Consider the following 13,644-nt stretch of genomic DNA (forward strand, 5'->3'; position numbering starts at 1 on the left):
TCTTAATTGCAATAAGGTTCGGAAGTTAAGAACGGTCGGAGTTATTCGAAGATGACGGATTTTTTCGACCGATAACATGTTGCATTTGTTTATTTGTTTACAATCTGTAAGTTTAAACTAAATAGTAATTAATACGTATAACAAATGATGATGCACAACAAATTTATGATTTAACCTAGCCAAAACCACGTGGCTGCATGTCCCCTAGTGATCGCGAGAGCTTTTCGACATAAATGGTAAATTTAACGAACAACGTAATTATTGACCAACGGTTTATAATTTAGGAGGCAAAATATTATTTACCCTAATAATGATTTGTTATTCCAACCATCATTTATTTCTTATTTTCATGATAACAAACAATATCTTAATCAGCCGATATTTACCGACAAATATTTACAGTAAGAAGTAAAAAAACGAGTAAAATTGCATAAGAAAATATTGACCTACAAATATTATATTTGACTGATATTTAAAATTTTCATGATTGTGATGTCATAATTAAATGAAATTGATAAAAATCTGATCCTGCAAAGTTATTTTGACTACAAAATCAATATGTATGCCTTACTATTCAAAACTCAAAAATTAGTTTGTAATATGATTTTTAATTATAAAATATACTTGTTTGAATTTTATATAGAAAGTAAATAGAGTGAATATATATATTATGAGTCTGAGTATAGTTTAATGAAAATCTATGTTATGGATTACAACTCCAGAATAATGAAAATCTTGTTTATGGATTTACTAATAAATATTTTTCAATTTCATAATTCACTATTTTCTAAAATGGATTAATCATAATTAATGGATAATTCTTTTCTTATTCTATGTTTTGCATCTTAATTTAAACGTAATTATATAATAAGTACATGGGTTTATTCTAAGCTACATATAATCTAATCCAAGTGCAATCCAACCAAATTTGGGAAAATTTTAAATTGTATTGCAAAATGTTTAATAAAATATTTTTTAATAAAAAGAAAAAAGAAATAGAAAATCTCATTTCAGTATTTGAGTAAGTAAATCGTTAAATCTGGAATACATATATCAAGAATTGGAATCCAATTTACATAATCCAAGAATTACAGGAATAAGATTACACCTCAACCCTCATTTCACTCTCTATATAAACTCATCACTCCATTTCATTTCATTTCAATCACATAAAACACATTCTGCAGTCACAAAAAACAAAAAAAAAAAATCAAAAAAAAAAAAAAAAACAAAAAAAAACACATTCTTCGAGGCCCCTATCGTGCCACCACCACCGGATTCCGTGAGGCCATGTTATGTGCCGTATGCGGCTGCCACCGCAACTTCCACCGGAGAATCGAGGTGGAAATTCCGCCACGCCACCGCTCCTCCTCCATCCACCACCACCAACAACAACAACAGCCCGCCTCGCACCCCGACCAACAACAACAGCCCGCCTTGCACCCACACCAACCACAACAGCCCGCCTCGCACCACCACCGTGGTGGCAGAGGCACCATGATCATTCGTCGCGCACCAGCCCCTGCACCAGGCCGCTTCGCTCCCAAGCACGCGGCGGCTCGTCGGCAGAGGTGGGCCCTACTTCACCAGGCACAGGAAGTGCCACCTGAGCATGGGGTGCGTTCCCCCCCGCAGAAAGAGAATAACGAGGGCCCAAAGCTGCAATAGATCAACACCCCATGCTGAGAGAAATTGAAGTCGGGTGGGGGTGGAAAAGGTTCATCCAATGGTTCAAGTTTTGGTTCGATTTTGGGAACGAGAAGGATGGTGGCGGTGGAGGAGGAGGGATTTGAACTGTGATTCAAGCGGCGAATTGTTGCTACAGAACTCGACGCCATTTTTTTCCGATTGCTGTTAGAGAGAGAGAGAGAGAGAGAGAGAGAGAGAGAGAGAGAGAGAGAGAGAGAGAGAGAGAGAGAGAGAGAGAGAGAGAGAGAGAGAGAGAGAGAGAATAGCGGAGAGAGAGAGAAATGTAAATGGGGGAAATCAAATGAAACTGACTGACTGACAGTGTGTTTTGTGTGTGTGGTTGTGGGGTGAAATAACAGAAATACCCTTCCGTTGTAATTCTTTGTGGTGACGCAATACTTTTTATGAATTTTTGCTAGGTCAGCATTTTACATAGTTGGTAAAGATTCGGTTTAGATAGTTGGTTTTAGATTCGGTTACTAGGTTTAAAGGGAACTAGTGTTTGTTGTAATAGATGCATTGTATGTACTGAGGTGTATAAATATCTGATTTACATTTCGTCTTTCTTTTTTTTTTTTTATTGAAGTAAGAGCTTTGGATCTTAACTTATTTATTCAACTGAAATTAGATCTTGTCCTTTATACCGTTGGAAAAGTTGAAGAATCCGTTGCAAATGAACATTAATTAAGGTAGGACTAAACGGAAAGTACTTGTAGAGTAGTTATCATACGTACTCTCTCTCTCCTATAGACGGCAAGGCCGTTAGTTTCTTGCCATTTAAGTTAATACATATATTGATTAAATATTTGCAGACAAATTTTAGTGTCTTTTAACTCCGAGGACGTCCACTATTTCTTTGTGCATACGACGAACTCTGAATACAACCCTATTTAAGCTTCGCTGATGGGGCTACAGTAAATTTAAGCTTCGTGACAACATGCATAAAAGGTAAGTTTCTACCGCTTTTTAGTACAATGTTTTGGGATTTTCTTCGACGTAACTCATCAGTAAGTTATTTTATTTTCTTTCTAAAAGTTGTCTCTAGACAGTCATTAATGTAGAGTACGAAAAGTAACGAGGCGACTCTAAATGACCGGAAAATGTGTAATAATCAGTTAGTTGAGATCTAAGACCGCATAATTTATAACGTGTTCCCCATGCATGCAATCATATAACACGGAAGACGAGGGCACCTTACGACTGTAACAGTAATAATGAAATTCATTTATATAAGTTCATTTATAGAAGCTGATTCTTACTCCTGTAGTATTTTCACCATAAAAAGGGAATATATGCGCATGAGTGACATAGGGGATTGTAAGAATTTATATGCCGACTTGAACCAACGATATGGAAATTCACTTTTAACAAATCTATATTAAAACTGGGAATAAAAGATTAGAATGAAAAGAAAGCAGTACCAAATTAAGAACTTCATTGGGAGCTCGCCTGAAGCATCTGGCTAAAGAAGCAGTACAAAATTACGTAACAAAATCTCGTAGTTATGAAAGAGCACATAGAGAAACCGATACAAATATGACGACTAAGGTTAAATTAACTTTTAATTGGTTAGAGTACCAATGGTCAATTTACATGTACTACATGTAATAACCTTGATAATAGTTATGAAAATTTAATCGTGTCAACAAGATTAAAACATCTTGGTATGAGCCAATTGATCGGATACAAAGTCGATTAAAAATGTGTTTCAGTACAAATTAAAGCGAATTTGTATCCGTGTTCGTTTCATATAAATCATCGATAGATTTCAATTTTAGCTCTCAGTTCGGTATAGGTATTTTCAGCCAACAAAATCTAATTATAGATACGAAAAGAGCACTAAAATAGAAAATTGTGAAAAAAAAAAAGATATACCAAAAGTAACTTTTTTTTTCTTTTGGCCAAAATTTTATTCCATTAATTACTATTGAAAGTACAAGGGGGCCTCGTTAAAAACCTATAAATGTCAAGGAATAAAAACGGAGAAAGAAAAACCCTATACAGTCTATTACAAAGTACGAAAGTCCCAAAAGAGGGATAAAATTGAAAAACCAAAAATTAAAAGCTCCTATTCGGTAAGCTAATCCCTGAGAAGAACTCTTGACTTGACTTATGTGTGTACGCCCAGTTTGCTAGACGGTCTGCAACCATGTTCTTCTGTCGAAACACATGCTGAAAATTGCACCCATCCGTCACCTCCTGCATACAAAGACGGTGAACATAGACGAGATCCCAAGCAACACAATTGCTCCGTATAGCATTAACTACCAATAGCGAGTCTGTTTCCACCGTAACCAGAAAGACTCCCATCAACTTACATAGACGAAGGCCATGCCATACAGCTAGAAACTCCACCACATTATTGGACCCTTCTCCAAAATAGGACGAAAAGTCTGCTATAATATTACCACCTGAATCCCGAATGATACCTCCACCCGTACAACTATCTTCTTTAGCAGAGCCATCAATATTTAACTTATAGCAACCCGTTAAAGGAAACTCCCACTTGTGCCATGCTCCTCGTTTCTCTGGCGGATGAAACAAGCGAAATCCAGCCGCCTCCAATTGCAGCCTTTGAATCTTAGTGGAGGGTTGGCGAGGAGCGTGTACTGTACCCAAATGTTGAATATACTGGAAAACTCGTCTGCTTATGGCTTCGATAGACATACTTCCTCCGTCGTAAACCACCTTACACCGAGCAAGCCAGATTTCTCGAAGAGTGTGACACACCACCGATGCTTGGATCATCGTGTAATAGGAAAGCGCCTTCGGCTTTGGGTTCCACGTGCTTAAAGCGTGTTTAGTAGAAGAAAATTCCGATGGGAGATTGAATAAATCACCCACGCGTTTCCATACTGCCTTGGCAATTTCCGATACAAAAAATAAATGGGGGACGTCTTCTTGCTTTGGATTTTTGCAGCAAACACATCTTGACACCAAAGGGATACCCCGAGAAATAATGCGCTGATCTACCGGAAGCGCATGGTGAATTAACTTCCACATAAACCCGCTTCTCTTAGGGAGTAGATATTTAAACAAAATCCGATCCGTCCAACTTTCCCGGCGTCCCCAAATCCGAAGATGATTATAATAAGCCTTGCTCGAGAATTCACCATTTTGAGAAAGGGTAAAAATTAGCCTATCAGGGATATTTGTATCTAGCCTGACACGGCAAATTTTATCAAGTAATCGGACAGGGATAAACTGCTTAAACTCCGAAATATTATGAAAACCTATTATAAATTCCAAATTCCAACCGTAACTTTCGGAATCATATCCAATAATATATCAATCACACGAAAATCAACCGTATTAACTACTTCATCAGTAAAACGAGAATTAATATATCGATCGGCTTGATTGGAAATACTTCGTAACGAACTTAACAAAATAAGTGGAGGACGACCGCAAATGATCTCCACTTCGTTTGTTAAATTCATCACATACTTCTCAACAGATAAAAACGAAAATCGTGTACACTAGTAAACGAATGAGAAACTCCACACTGCAAACAGATCAAGAACACATTTTTTCAACAAATAAATACTAGGACAAATGGAAAAATGTTGACTTTTGTGTATTTACTATTTTACCCCCACCCATTTTCTCTACAAACCCTCATCTGCAACAGATTAAGAAACTTATGATTCTAGCTTGCATCTTGATTCTTAATAATTTCTTCGCATTTGCAAAATAAAAAAAGATAATTTTTTAGATAGCAAAATACAAATTTAAGAAATGAAAAACAATCGCACTCAATCAAATCTGCAGCGGGTGGGGAAAAACAAAATTGATTTTGAATTAGAGAGAGTTTTGGGGCGGAAGATTTTGCAAGCAAATGTCCATTTCCTTTAATTCACACGTTTCAATTAATTTAATATAATTTAATAATTGTTAGGAATTCAAAATCGAAATTGGGGATTGAGAGAAGGAAATTAAATGATGGGTGTGGGTTAGGGTTAGAAAATTGGAACAAAATTTTCGCTATTTTTTTTTCGGTTTACAAATTTCCGATTTCTGAATTTTATTTGTTTAATTGAAATTGGAATTATATTATGAACTTTTTGAAAATTCTAATTTGCCAATATACTACTTTCACAAAAAAATATTTGATTGAAACGATGTAGCACTAAAATTTGTGAATAAATATGCTATACACTATGATCGGAATGGGTTAGTCGGAATGTGCTACCATCAGCCTTACGTCACTTTGAGCTCGTGGTCGTACGTTTTATTGCTCCTTAGATCTGATCGGAATCACGATCAGTTGTCAATCATGCAGCAATGTGAGGATTTTCCCAGGCATAAATACTCCGACTTCAAAATTGGACTAATAATGTGTATACATTGTGTGTTGAAATGTAAAAGTTATAAATCGAGTGAGAATTTGAGTGTACCCCTATTTATAGATGTCCTCCTTATCGAGCGACAAATATCTTTAGGATTTTTAACCTAATTACTTTGCCTTTTTGGGTGGTCCGCATTTGTTGGCTTTACGGTTTTATAAACAAAGCTCCGAGAGCTAGGTGTGCTGAGCTTCTAGTTCCTTGCCTCACTATCCTCGAGTAGCGCAAATATTCGAAGTGAAGTCAGGTTCTTGTTGTATCCCTTCGGATAATATGGGCCCTTATCCAGCGCATTGAAGTGAAGTTTTTGGAAACCCCGCGATTCTTTTAATCCATCTAGATTTTGACAAAATTGGAAGTAAAATCGTAGCAAAGACGAGAGAAGAAGAAGAAACAAGTTGAAGAAATTTGGAAAAAAAAAAGGATTGAATGTGTTTGGATAAGACAATAAGTAATTGAAAGTTGGAATAAAAAATGTTTGTTTATGATATTTGTTATACGGAAAAAGAAAAAGGAGATAAAAAAATGAATTATGTAAGGGTAAAATACTAAATTCAAGTGGATGTGGAGTAAATTGTAAGTGAAACTTAAAAAAGAAGAGTGCAATGTTCATAGTATTAGTATGGGGACTAAAATGCATCTGAAACAAGACTTTGGGTACTTAATTGCAAAACCTCTCATTTTTCACACCATTTTCATGTTCAGAATCAAAACCAAAGAGCACACACAACACACTCTCACAGAGCGACTCTGGAATATTATATCTTAACATATGGGAAGTAGTATTTCATTGTGCCCTTCTATCATCTTCAAATGGTATGAAATTTAGTATATATATATATATATATATATATATATATATATATATATATATATATATATATATATATATATATATATATATATATATATATATATATATATATATATATATATATATATATATATATATATATATATATATATATATATATATATATATATATATATATATATATATATATATATTTGAAACATTTGAGTAATTTGATGTTAATTAAGCAATTGTATTATTCTCTAATCGCCATTAGATACTTGATCAGAGCTACTTTCTTTCTTCTTTTTTTGCAGGCTGTGGAAGCGACAGAGCAGTCTCTTCACATAAGAACGTCTCTTCACAGGAAGAAAAAATGAAGTTTCTTCTATAAATGTTATGTAAGATATTTGTGATTGAGACTATAAAGACTCTTAGGTTGTCATTTGAATTTGAAATAGACATTTGGTACCATCATTAGATGGGTTTAGATTTTCTCTTGAACAAGTTCGGTTAGTTTATTCATTTGAAAACATTAAGCTGGGTCTATTTCATAATTCAAAATTTGACCTATAATTTAAGTAAAAGTCTCATACAGTAAAATCTTGCATAAGCAATTTCAAATGATACAAAAGTCAAGAATTGAACATTCAAGGACATTCAAAGAAGTATGATAAGTCATTCTTGTTCACTAAGGTACATTTAGGAGAAAGATTAAGTGCTGCAATATACTATTTGTAAAAGGGGAATTTAAAATCTTTTAAGGATGTTCAGTTTCATGGGAAAAAAATTAGATTATAGACATTGTCTTTAAAGAGGATGTTGGGAATCGGAGACGTGTACGCAGAGGAAAACAAAAATTTTATGCGAATTAAACGAATTTAAAATACATAATCACATGCCCGATAATTGAAAACAATTAATTTCGTACCTTAGCGCTTCCAGCGAAATTCAAAACAACATACATGTGAATTATTTAATCGAAATTAAATCAACTAGCATGCTCGCATTAAATCAAATAATCATGCTCACAGTAAATAATCAATTTCATATAGTCACATAAAATCATACAACATACTTACTAAACGAACGTGCATATTTAATTTAAATAAAACCGAATCGAACGACAACGGATTCGAAACTTTACCTCTTGAAGCGTGAGGTAGGCGCACTAAACGAAGCTAGATTGCCACGGAAACTAATCTGTGCAATCCGGGGCAACAACGGAGAAACAGCAGTAACGGCGAAGCGAGCTACGGTGGCGCGTGTGGCTCACACGCTGTCTTCGGGCGGCGTGTGGAGGCGCGTGCGTCGTCGGCTCGGGGGCTGCTCCTCGATTCTTCGATACTTCGGTCTTCCTCTTCTCGGATTTCACCCCGTATACTTCGATCTACTAAAACGTGGCAGTAGACACGCAGTAGTTAGAATAAACGGAAGAATAAACAACGAATAAACTACCACGAATTAGTTGGCCAAGGGAAGGCCGATTCCGGCGAGTGGACGGCGACGGTGGCGGTGATGGCCGCGGGTGGAGAACGACCGAGAGAGAGGGAGCGGCTAGGGTTAGTGTGTGAGTTGTGTTTTTTGTGCAAGACCTATAAATCAAATATTTATAGTGTCTTGTATAAAACCCGAACGGGCTTAAGTTAGACCGGGCCCAACAGCTTAAGTTCGGTAGTTTATTTACTCGCTCGTCTCTCTCAATTCGATAATTGGAAAATTGTAATAATGACATTTTCGGAATCATTACAATGTCCTCGTCATCACGAGTGCCGATTCTCAATTTCCAACTTTCTAAAAGTTGAAACCTTAATTCAGTGTGCTTTCTAAATTTGGAAACTTCCCGATTTAGAAAGTCCACTAAGATGTTTGCCTATTCTTTTCCTTTTCTTATTCTCATTCATAATTCCAAATTATGAATGTTGGACCCAATCATATTGACTTCCAATCATGCAAAGCTAAAACATTTTTACCTTTGACCGTTCGTTCAAAGATCTCATGTGCACGAGCAGTGTGACCCTATATGGTTCAGGTGTAAGCTAACCGTGGGCCCACAACCCTTAATGGTCAAAACTCATCCCTTAGAGTTACGATTAAGGTGAAGCTCGTTTCACCTTAATCACCCAACGAATCCAGATTGGCCTCTAGCAACTACGTGTCATGATTCCCTAGATACAAATGAAGTGCCTGCAACAACCTTTTGATATAGTTAGCGTACAATACGATCCATTCGATTCATATGTCCCGATTGAACTAGAGGCATTGGTTCATCGAGACCTCCTTAGTAGTTCAATGATTGTGCGATCATTCTAAGTGTTGTAATGGTTACGTGCATGACTTAGAGAATCGAATTCTCTAATCATCACTTAGTTAGCTCTGGCCAGAGACTTAGAGATTACAAACTATGAGAACACACAGGACATCCAAGACTATTCTAGCGATCGAATCCCCGACTACAACACAGACCTCATACTAGATTTCGGACTGCACGAACACAGTCCCTTGGGGTGATCCTCGGTGGAACTCAGGGACAGGTCATGATACAGCTGGTCCTGTAGTGAAGTCACGGTGATGTCTAGGTCATAAGGACTAATGGTTTACCACTATACCATAGATATCTCTACGCGATTATTGAGAACCACTTAGAGATTTCTAGGGTGAGGGAGTTCAGTGAACTCGTCAACTTACGAGCACCCACTTATGCATGCCGATATCACAATACCGTTTACTGATGAGATGCAGTACACATACACTACGTGTTAGTCTCTTAATGGGAAAGGCCGATATCCTCATTGGTGGCGTAACCCTTCGACTAGGAACACGTTGAAGAGTTATAATACTAAAGTAAATGTCTCACAATCCTAACGATCAATTACTTGTACTTGTAATAACTGTATGGACTATATCGATGCTTGTGACAAAGGGACAAAGATATAGAATGCCAAGGTGTTTTATCATTAATACGAAAAAGGTTTATTTATTACAATAATAAATGGAAAGACCACAGCCACAAGTTGGCTTGTTGGTCACATACTCTAACAGAGGAATCAATTTGATTCCTAATACTGCTTTTGACAATGTACATGTGTTTATACTTTTCATTGTTTGAAAAGTAGATTTTGAGTTTTGACAAGACAATATTGAACAATTCCTCAATCAAGTTTTGATAATTGTGACTAAGAGCAAACTCAACAACCTTAAGATAATAAAGCGTTAACGATGAGTTCCAATTTAGAATGTCAAGACATTATGATCTTATCGAATTGCCATAAGGTGCGAAATTCTTTTGTTATAAATAATTGAGACCAAATGTAATTTAAATTGACAATATTGAAAGACATATCGTACGTTTAGTCATTAATAATTTCACTCATATCTACTCCATTTAGAGATTTATGGACTCAAAGAATATGTTTCTAAAATGGTAACATTTATGGAACAATAAAGTGCAACCATAAAATCTTAGTATTTAAAGATTTGAAGGATATTTATTGCAAATTAAAGTATTTCATTAATGAAAGTAAAATTTCCGTTAATGATGTTACAGTCCTAAGCTAATTATCTCATATGTGTTCTCAGATAAATATAGTTAATGATTGTACATACCCAAGGATCAGTGGGAGATAATCTCTCAATAAAGGAGACTTGTTTAGTCTCATTCAATACCCAATAGATATTTTAAAGTAAAATAATGCACGCATTCGGTTAAGGCATGCATAAAGTTAGGCAGATATTTGAATAACCCTATAAAGTGGATCATTTATCAAAGTAGCCAAATGGGTTATACAGTACTTATAGGGAATGTAAGTTATATACATATGCTCATTTATCAAAATAAGATATTTTGGGAGATCGTGTGGTTTATTTCTAAATTTGAGTTTTATGATATGTATAAACTATAGATCCATTTTGGTTAATTTAGGTCTAAATGATTGAGTTATTTCGACATGGGTGTCAATCAAACACTTTAAGCTCTTTTCATGATGGTTAAGAATTTATGGTAATTTTTGGCATCCTATTTTGGAATATAGCTATAAACTTTTGACACTATGCTGCACATTTGATTTGTATTACAGTTATACGGTGACAATATTTAACAGCTATACTTTTGAACAACAACAAGAGCCTGTGAAAGGTCTTTATTGTTCAAGGTACAGAATGAATAGTACATAGAGAATATTAAGATAAACTCCACAATTGTGAATCCGCTTACTTAAGGATTAACACATAAGGTATTCATTAGCGTTGCTCATGTAGGTGTTATATCATTTAAGGATATTTTGGTTCAGTGGGAGTTTGTATATATGTGTACATATAAACACATTTCGGTAGCTCTATGATATGTTTGGATACAAAGTTGTGTATTTAGTTTTCTGCAGAAACAAAGTATTTGGTTGCGCTTTGTACAATTATATTAAGGTTTGGTCTCAATAAAGTTTAAAGTAGGACCAGTTGGAAATAGGCATGTTAAGATCACGTTATATGTAATTTCCATGCTACAGACCGTAATTTGATCTATGTCTTGTGGCTATATTGGTGTACGTGATTACTGTTGGGTTTAGACACGATCAATGTGACGAAAGCCTCTTTAGTCCTATATTAGTATGATCAATGGACGAGATTGTAAGGAATACCTTTTTATATAATAGCAATATTTGAGCTCATAAGGTGTACACATTTATTTATAAGGTATATAGCATATGCGGCCCCAAGTGGGAGATTGTTGGAATTATTTCAATAATTATGTGGGCTCACATATGTGACATAAATGTGTATGACTATCTAAAATAAAGTCCAAATTAATTGTGATCTAATAAATATTATTGGGTTGGACTTACGGGGATTAAACTATAATTATGGGCCTAATTTGTAGAGACAATAGGGCTTAATTGTGATTTATTGATGGGGCTGAATCACAGTTGTAATATAAGTGGACTCTACAGTTATATAAAGGGTCATGATCCCCAAAGAAACGCAATCATTCCGTCTCTTCTAAAATCCATGGTTAGAGAGATAATTAAGCAACTTCGGATTCTTTGGAAGACCTGTCCCAAATCCAGTGGAGATTCGATGATTCGATTTCATGATGTATGGTAGGCTTCCGTGTTTATGTTTATGTTTAATTCTCGTTGATTCAAGCATGTTGGTTCCTGGGAATTTGTATGTATGTACGATAAATTTTCTAACACGAACATGGTATCATTTATATATTGTCCTGTCCTGGAAAATTCCGCCATTGATCAATCCAAAATCACACAGTTTTGGATTATAATCCTGCATACGAAAAACAACAACTTAATTACTGCTTAAACTCGTTCGCATTAGGATATTTTAATTCAAAAACCTTAATACAAATACGTTGTCGACCACTATATGAGCACAATCGAGGTTGCGGATTATGAAAGGTTTGTAAATCGAAACCTTTCGAGCGTGTAGAAATTTGAGGACGGACGCAAAGCCGAGTGCGACTTTGATTCTTTGCATCAAAGTGAAGCAATCTACATAAAACAACAACTCGTGCGTATTAAAATTTATGCACAAGTTTCTATTTAGTAAATCTAATTTGAAAAATTGAAACCTTTAGGAACGAGGTTAAAAATCGAGTCCAACAGGTCGAGTTCATAAACAACACCAAGATGATCATCATCATCCTCACAATATCTATACAACTTGACCATGCCTCAATGATTATTCAGCAATTCATGGCGAAGCAACATTACTTCATCCTATGCAATTTATAAAATTCATGATTCAATCGAAAAAGAAAAGAGTATTTGAAATAAAATGTACAAAAAAGGACAAAAATTACCATTAGTCGGCGTTCGTTGTCTTCAGTCCAATGATTATATATTTTTGGGTGTTCCCATATTTTCACCGTCACATATTGTGTACACTCAGCACGCACAATCTTGCCACGATAATATTTGCCAAATCGGACATAGCTGATGTAGTTTCTCTCGTAAAAGTTATCAGTATAACAAGCCAAGTCGTCGTACATGAGTTTTAAAACACGTCTTGGCCCCATTTCAAGCAAATAATCAGCACGTAATAACTGTAAAATATGTGCAGTCCTGGTCGAACAAAACTACGGAATATATGCTTTAGGATATTCCTATAAATAGAAACAAGAGTAGATATGGAATATACGAAGAAAATTCCTTGGAAAACGAATAATTATGCAACGCAGTATTTTCGAGCGAAACGTTTTGTGAAAACAACAATGTAAATGAACCAGTATTCGTCCCACCGAAACAGCATTAACTATGGCCAATCTTTTAAACAACACCTCCATTAAACAAAAATTGGGAAAAATCTAAAACCGATCTGGCAGTAGTATTTACGAGGAGGTAATTGTTTGCCAATTTTACCAGATTAAGATATATTCCTATGGATGTAACTTTGAAAACATTCAAATACAAATACCAGAAACAAGAGTAGATATGAAAGGTATAACATAAAAATCCCACAAAAAAAGAAATTAAATGAGAACTTTTAGAAATAACATAACCCATAGCTTCATTTATTGTCAACATCGACACAGAAATGTGATCATCCGCATCAATTTCAAATTTGTGCATATACATACTAGTATATCAATTTCAAGAACAAAAACGCAGCAAAATTTGTTCATAACACAAAATTCTTAAAAAAAATACCTTCAACCGAGGAATTAGGAGTTGTCTTTGGCGAAATCTTCTCAACTGGTTTTCGATTTGAGTTCAACTCTAGAGCTCATTGCTGTAGGATGCCGAAGAAATAAGGGTTTAATTTATTTGGCACCGTGGCTTTTTTTTTTTTTGAAACGAACACATATCA

The 13,644-nt window shown here is 35.2% G+C and overlaps 2 protein-coding genes across 2 annotated transcripts; both read right to left on the bottom strand.

The window, feature by feature from the left end:
- Positions 1 to 3,747: 3,747 nt before the first annotated feature.
- On the bottom strand, positions 3,748 to 4,692 carry LOC105958186 (uncharacterized). Its single transcript, XM_012982195.2, has one exon. It carries the CDS (start codon positions 4,690 to 4,692, stop codon positions 3,748 to 3,750), a length of 945 nt encoding a protein of 314 aa, XP_012837649.2.
- Positions 4,693 to 12,027: 7,335 nt separating this feature from the next.
- LOC148772247 (putative serine/threonine-protein kinase PBL7) lies at positions 12,028 to 12,506 on the bottom strand. Its single transcript, XM_088814951.1, has 3 exons — positions 12,407 to 12,506; positions 12,187 to 12,326; positions 12,028 to 12,102 (listed from the first exon to the last, which is right to left on the bottom strand). The coding sequence occupies exons 1-3, from the start codon at positions 12,504 to 12,506 to the stop codon at positions 12,028 to 12,030; spliced, it is 315 nt and encodes a 104-aa protein (XP_088671077.1).
- Positions 12,507 to 13,644: the final 1,138 nt, after the last annotated feature.

The sequence above is a fragment of the Erythranthe guttata genome, chromosome 2, assembly GCF_056151865.1.
Source record: "Erythranthe guttata isolate IM_541 chromosome 2, IM_541, whole genome shotgun sequence".
NCBI lineage: Eukaryota > Viridiplantae > Streptophyta > Magnoliopsida > Lamiales > Phrymaceae > Erythranthe > Erythranthe guttata.

Bases quoted from the DNA above. Each gene is read 5' to 3' on its own strand.
- LOC105958186 (XM_012982195.2), bottom strand. From the start codon at position 4,692: ATGTGGAAGTTAATTCACCATGCGCTTCCGGTAGATCAGCGCATTATT.
- LOC148772247 (XM_088814951.1), bottom strand. From the start codon at position 12,506: ATGGTCAAGTTGTATAGATATTGTGAGGATGATGATGATCATCTTGGT. The intron at 12,327-12,406 runs GTTTCAATTTTT...TGTTTTATGTAG, and splicing joins TTTTAACCTCGTTCCTAAAG to ATTGCTTCACTTTGATGCAA. The intron at 12,103-12,186 runs GTATTTGTATTA...TTTCGTATGCAG, and splicing joins CTCATATAGTGGTCGACAAC to GATTATAATCCAAAACTGTG.